General features: G+C 40.6%; 1 long non-coding RNA gene and 2 gene segments (V, D, J or C); 1 reads left to right on the top strand and 2 right to left on the bottom strand.

Annotated features, from left to right (window-relative positions):
• LOC104981963 overlaps nt 1–6,533 on the bottom strand; it is a 916,007-nt gene that overhangs the window by 391,556 nt on the left and 517,918 nt on the right.
• LOC104981969 overlaps nt 1–6,533 on the top strand; it is a 62,364-nt gene that overhangs the window by 53,069 nt on the left and 2,762 nt on the right. Inside the window, exons 1-2 of one of the 2 annotated variants that reach the window (XR_824452.1) lie at nt 3,351–3,467; nt 4,571–4,770. This is a non-coding gene — a long non-coding RNA (uncharacterized LOC104981969). Of the gene's footprint in view, nt 1–3,350; nt 3,468–4,570; nt 4,771–6,533 lie in introns of those variants that run through there. The other variant, XR_824451.1, reaches the window with a different exon arrangement.
• Nucleotides 4,208–5,321, bottom strand: LOC104981968. The segment is given in 2 exon segments: nt 4,208–4,615; nt 4,703–5,321. Coding segments are annotated over 2 exon segments (381 nt in total).

The following is a 6,533-nucleotide window of genomic DNA, read 5'->3' as shown; positions in this document are numbered from 1 at the left end:
GTTTCCTTTCCATTCTTCAGTTATGCTTTTCCGTTTAGGGTCTGAGGGTCCTCATCAGCTCCTGCAGCAGGTGAGTCTGGGGTACAAGCTCTGAGGTTTTGGTCTTACAGTTTTCATTGTTCCTCTTACTGTGAGCATCCTGAGTGCACAGACATACTCCTTCTAGTCTCCTGGCTTCACAGCTCAGATGGTGAGAATGACAGTGTTGGCTGCTTTCTGCAAGTTCTCAGAAAATTGTCTGTTCCTAGAAGCTGCTGAACTTCAAACAATCACTTGAAAAATATCATATCTCCCCACTGGGACGCCACCTAAACCAAGAAAGAAAATAACTGGATTACTTGTAAAGTATTTGCAGTTCAGAGCCAAGATCCCCCTTCTGTAAAGATGCCAGGTTAGGATAGAATGATTCTTTGAGTGCTGCTGAAACCAGCAGAAAAAGTAGCAACAGAGAACAGGCCAGGCTGGATCTGTGACTCACAGTGCAATAGTTCTGGACAACCTGTTTAGAACCTCTACAAGCCCCAGTGTCTGAAGAAGACTGCAGAAGAAATTGCAGCCTGATCTCTTTTACTCTTTCCCTCTCCTTCACTGCAAGCATCTTTCAGAAAAGCTTCCACCTCCAGGTGACTCAGTCCCTGCTGAGGAAGATGGAATTACAACTGCCCATGGCAGTCTTGGGCAGCACATGTGGGCAGTCCTCTGATCTCCCTGAGTAAAATCTGGTGTGTTCTGACAAGCCCAAGGCTCCACTCTGCTCTGTGTGCATGGCCAGCCTCATGCAGAGCACTGGAGTTGTGCGCGATGCTGCAGCCACAGGTGGAAACATGACAACCAATACAATATGTCGACACTCCATCATGTCACTATTCCCCACAGTTATCTGAGTTTAATCCTTTTTATGTTTCCTATTAGATTTCAACATCAGGCTTGATTCCCTGTTATTGAGCATTTTGAAGAGACATAGTTTTCTTTGATTGGAGAGAAAGGAATGAAGGAAAAACTTGGCAGCATCAACCAGAGTTGCATTATAGGAAAGTTTACAAATATGGAGGAGAGGGGTTTTGCTATCCTGCCCAAGAACCATAAGAATCATGCCAAATGAGCAGCGATTTATATAAGCCATATATTCAGATTCAGTTCATTTCAGTTCAGTCACTCAGTCGTGTCCAACTCTTTGTGACCTCATGAACCACAGCACACCAGGCCTCCCTGTCCATCACCAACTCCCGGAGTTTACTCAAACTTATGTCCATTGAACCAGTGATGCCATCCAACCATCTCATCCTCTGTCATTCCCTTCTCCTCCCTCCTTCAATCTTTCCCAGTATCAGGGTCTTTTCCAATGAGTCCGTTCTTCAAATCAGGTGGCCAAGGTATTGGAGTTTCAGCTTCAACATCAGTCCTTACAATAAATATTCAGGACTGATTTCCTTTAGGATGGACTGGTTGGATCTCCTTGCAGTCCAAGGGACTCTCAAGAGTCTTCTCCCAACACCACAGTTCAAAAGCATCGATTCTTCGGCGCTCAGCTGTCTTTATAGCCCAACTCTCACATCCATACATGACTACTGGAAAAACCATAGCTTTGACTAGACAGACCTTTGTTGGCTCTGGAGAAAGGGGTTTCTGTGAAGAAAGTCTTCTTCCTGGTCACTGAGCATGGTGACAATGAGAAACAAGAAAAACCTAGACTAGATTCAGAAATACCTTCTAAATAAAGTCAGAAGATTTGATTTGTGTTCCATTCTGCCACTTACTAGTCATGTGATGTTGGTCAGTTAATCTTCTAAGCCTTGGTTCACTACCTCATAGAGGAATTGTATTATTACTATTACTGGTAGTATTAAATAAGATGAAGACAATTGAGGCAATGAATTACTTTGTATGAATTAAAAGGGAATGAAATGATCTCTATCTATCAACATGGCTAGTTTTCAAATCCATTTTGTGAGTAAAATAAAGGGAAGTTGCTGAGTAAAACATATGTATTAACATTGATACAATGAATTACTTTGCATGAATTAAAAGGAAATGAAATGATCTCTATCTATTAACATGGGTTGTCTTCAAGACTATTTTGTGAGTAAAATAAAGGGAAGTTGCTGAGTAAAACATGTCTGTTAACATTTATGTAAAAATGTCACAAAATAACAGTACATATTTTCCATGAGTACATGTATACATATATGCCCATATTAATTATGATAAAGGGCTGTAATATATATTACCATATAAACCTAAAGCAGCATTTACCTCTAGGAGAAGAGACCAGATGAAGATGTGAGCAGGAAGGACTTATGCCTTACCTGTAATGTTCCAATAATGTTCCAACTTTTTAAAAATGAGAAGGTATTCATCTCTTAAAGACAATTCAATATATAACTTTTTTATTGGAGTATAGTTGATTTATAATGTGTTAATTTCTGGTATGTAGCAAAGTGATGTGATTCCGTTATACATATACACATTCCTTTCTGTATTCCTTCCTGTTATGGTTTACCACAGGATATTGAACATAGTTCCCTGTGCTATACAGTAGGACCTTTTGGTCTATCCATCTGCTAATCCTAATCCATCTTTCCCCCACCCCGCTTGGCAACCACAAGTGTGTTTTCTAGGTCTGTGAGTCTGTTTCTGTTTCATAGATAAGTTCATTTGTGCCATAGTTTAGATTCCACAATTTTTAACTATTTTAAAACAATCATCAGACAAAATTAATTATGAAGATTATAGCTTTAACTTATCTTCTTTCTTTGAGACCAAAAGTTGTTTCCCATGAGAGGTCAATGGAGATTTCTGAATGCTTGGCACAATCAGTTCAATCTTCCACTGACTGGTCTACTCTAGAGTGAAGAGCTGAAGGTTGCTTTTTCTTATTTATCCATGTAAAAGATGAGTTGGAGACATACACAGTGCATTCCAGGGAGTGGGGGGCCTCTGTCAGTGGGTCTGGGACAACTAAGGAAGAGAATTTAGGGGGCAGCGAACCATAAAGCTGGTGCCTCCAGTTCAAGAGAGGAGGAAGAGCCAGGATGCTGAGCTAGAATTGAGAAGAGTCCTCAGTTGTTTCACACTAGCTACAAAGTTTGGAGCTAAGACTTGAAAAACATTTTGTTTATGTAGAAATAAGTTCTCTTATAATGACTGGTGCAGTTATTCAGCTACAGTGAGGCTGGTGAGGGCTTCACTGTGAACTGTAGGAACCCTAGGTTTCTAGCCTGGAAGCCGCTTGTGGTATCACAAGGCTAACAAGGCTGCTTGTGCTATCACAGTTTATAATGAATTAGGTTTAAAGTCTTACTTTGTCTTTTACACCCTGTCCAACATTTGTACAAAGATGCTAGGCTTTGGATGGTAGTAGACAGTTAGAAGTGTGGTTTGAACCATTGCAGCAGGTGTCCTCTGACTCAAGCAGCCTGTGTGAAAATTTCCCTTACTCACTTGGCCTCCTGTCTCCAACTGGAAAGGTAAGAACTGACAAAGAAATATGGTATTATTATCTCTAATTTCAGGAAATAAGAATTCCAAAAGCTTAAGCTATTTGCTTACAACTGAATAGCTGTAATGTAGTCAGAGCAGAATTTTTCTGATCTCATATCTCCAAACTACCATGATGTGTCTTACAAAAAAAAAAAATCAGTGTGTATTTTTTAATTAATTTATTTTAATTGGATGCTAATTACTTTACAGTACTGTAAAGTATTGTACAATACTTCCCTCCCCATCCCATCCCTCAGGGTCATCCCAGTGCACCAGCCCCTGAACACCCTGTCTCATGCATCGAACCTGGACTGGCGATCTATTTCACATATGATAATATACATGTTTCAGTGCTATTCTCTCAAATCATCCCACCCTCGCCCTCTCCCACAGAGTCCAAAAGTCTATTCTTTATATCTGTGTTTCTTTTGCTATCTCGTATATAGGCTCATTGTTATCATCTTTCTAAATTCCATATATATGCGTTAGTATACTGTATTGGTGTTTTTCTTTCTGACTTACTTCACTCTGTATAATAGGCTCCAGTTTCATCCACCTCGTTAGGACTGATTCAAATGCATTCTTTTTAATAGCTGAGTAATATCCCATCGTGTATAGGTACCACAGCTTTCTTATCTATTCATCTGCCGATGGACATCTAGGCTGCTTCCATGTCCTGGCTATTGTAAACAGTGCTGCGATGAACATTGGGGTACATGTGTCTCTTTCAATTCTGGTTTCCTCAGTGTGGTTTTGGGTGCTACATTCTGCTTCCTCCTGTGCGTTGATGTTCTTGTACGGCCACCCTATGCAGTATTCTCTTTGTGCCTCTCCAGGGCACAGAGATACAAGGCTGTGTCTGCAGGCACCACCTTTTTGATGTACAAATTTGTTGTGTTGGCTGTATTATCTGAGTAAAACCGTTCTGTGGCAAAACTGGCATATCCTTTTCCAGAGGACCCCCATTGTCTGTAGAGAATATATTCTGGTGCCTGATTTTGATACTGTCGATACCAGAGGAGACTAATGAAGCTCTTAGATGAAGTATAATAATTACAAAAGAGGCTCACAGTCTTCCCCTCTTCTCCAGACACTTCTGACTCCTGGGATCTGATCCAGTCTGCTCTCCTCAGCCCTGGAACACAAAGCAGACCTCAACCAAGGCTCATTCAGGCTGCCTCCTCCAGGAGGGCAACTCAGATGCAGGACAGGACTCAGTTACCTGGAAGGGCCAGTGCTAGAAGTGAAGTGAAGATAAACTTCATATTCGTCATTCTTCTGGATCTCTTGGTAATGAGTTTACATTATTTGGTGACAGCTTCCAAGAGGACAGTGTCTCAGAATCAGGTCACTGGGTTTCAGATCAGAAATGGGAGGAGCTCAACTGAACTACATAAGAAGATTTTTTTTTTTTTAAGAAACAAAACTATCTTTTCTTGCAGAGACTTTGAAAAACACTGGTTCTTTGAAATAATGTGAACTTCCCACATCTCTCTAGACTTATTTTTTCATGTTTGTGAACAAGATGAAATGGAAAGTAGAAATGCTTAACTGTCCACAGTGGTAATTCCTGTAGGTTGAGGTTATAGGTGTTTCTTTAACATGATTTTCTTTGTTCTTGTTTTTTTGAAATGACAAATAAATACTGGTCTTGTAATTAGAATATTTCTTTTGGTGACAGGTTACTCTTTTGAGATGTAAATTCTGTTGGTTCTTGTTAATAGAAGAAAACAGGAATGAATGAAAAAGAAACGGTTCCCATTTCAGCTGCGTTTTTGCCCCAGGACTAAACTAAATTGCAAGCTCTTCATATCCCTGAGCCAATGACCAGCTGTGAGAGGAGTTACCAGTTCTTTTTTTTTTAATTTTATTTAAACTTTAATTGTATTAGTTTTGTGTTCTTTGTATCTCAGGGGTCTTCTGGAAAAAAACGTACAAGCAGACAAAAAGTCTAACACCAATGTTTTCTTTTAGAAGTCTAGGTAGATTCAGCAAAATGAAAAAAAGAAAAAAGGAGGTGATGGGGGGTCATAGTCTGGAATGATAGGGTAGCTTCTTAGAGTCCAGAAAGGGCAGAAGAGCACATTCTGCTTGACTGGTGGGTAAGAGGACCTGCTGCTCATGGAGGTCTGCGTTTTAAGTGGTATCAATGCCCGGAATGCCATTTGTGTAAATGCCCTCCTTGTGTAGCTCTGAACTAGTGCAAAGACATGTGTTCAAATACTCCACAGGAGGTTTTGGTCATGAGAGATGCCTTTGCATCAAAGCACCAGATGTATGTATTTTAAGATACAGACTCAGGGATGTGGGAGCTTATAAAAACTCATTTATGTTTTGAGTGTATCTCCTGAGGACTTTCTGGTTAATTTGTGAAGAGGTGGGATACCCTGGATTCAAGCATGTCAGACAAGGAAAAAAAGAAGCAGGGGGTGAGGAGAGCCTTAAAAATCCTATTGAATAAGAAACATAGTTTTTAAGGCAGAAGCTTAAATAAAACAACATAGTTGATTTCAGTTCAGTTCAGTCGGTCAGTCATGTCTGACTCTTTGTGACCCCATGAATCCCAGCATGCCAGGACTCCCTATCCATCACCAACTCCTGGAGGTCACTCAAACTCATGTCTATCGAGTCAGTGATGCCATCCAGCCATCTCACCCTCTGTCATCCCCTTCTTCTCCTGCCCCCAATCCATCCCAGCATCAGAGTCTTTTCCAGTGAGTCAATTCTTCCCATGAGATGGCCAAAGTACTGGAGTTTCAGCTTCAGCATCATTCCTTCCAAACACCCAGGACTGATCTCTTTTAGAATGAACTGGTTGGATCTCCTTGCAGTCCAAGGGACTCTCAAGAGTCTTCTCCAACACCACAGTTCAAAAGCATCAATTCTTTGGTGCTCAGCTTTCTTCACAGTCCAACTTTCACATCCATACATGACCACTGGAAAAACCATAGCCTTGACTAGATGGACCTTTGTTGGCAAAGTAATGTCTCTGCTTTTGAATATGCTATCTAGGTTGGTCATAACTTTCCTTCCAAGGAATAAGTGTCTTTTAA

This window comes from Bison bison, unplaced genomic scaffold (genome assembly GCF_000754665.1).
Source record: "Bison bison bison isolate TAMUID 2011002044 unplaced genomic scaffold, Bison_UMD1.0 scf7180017864526, whole genome shotgun sequence".
Classification (NCBI taxonomy): domain Eukaryota; kingdom Metazoa; phylum Chordata; class Mammalia; order Artiodactyla; family Bovidae; genus Bison; species Bison bison.
Note: the sequence above shows the minus strand (reverse complement) of the source record. Positions and strands in the feature narration are given on the sequence as shown.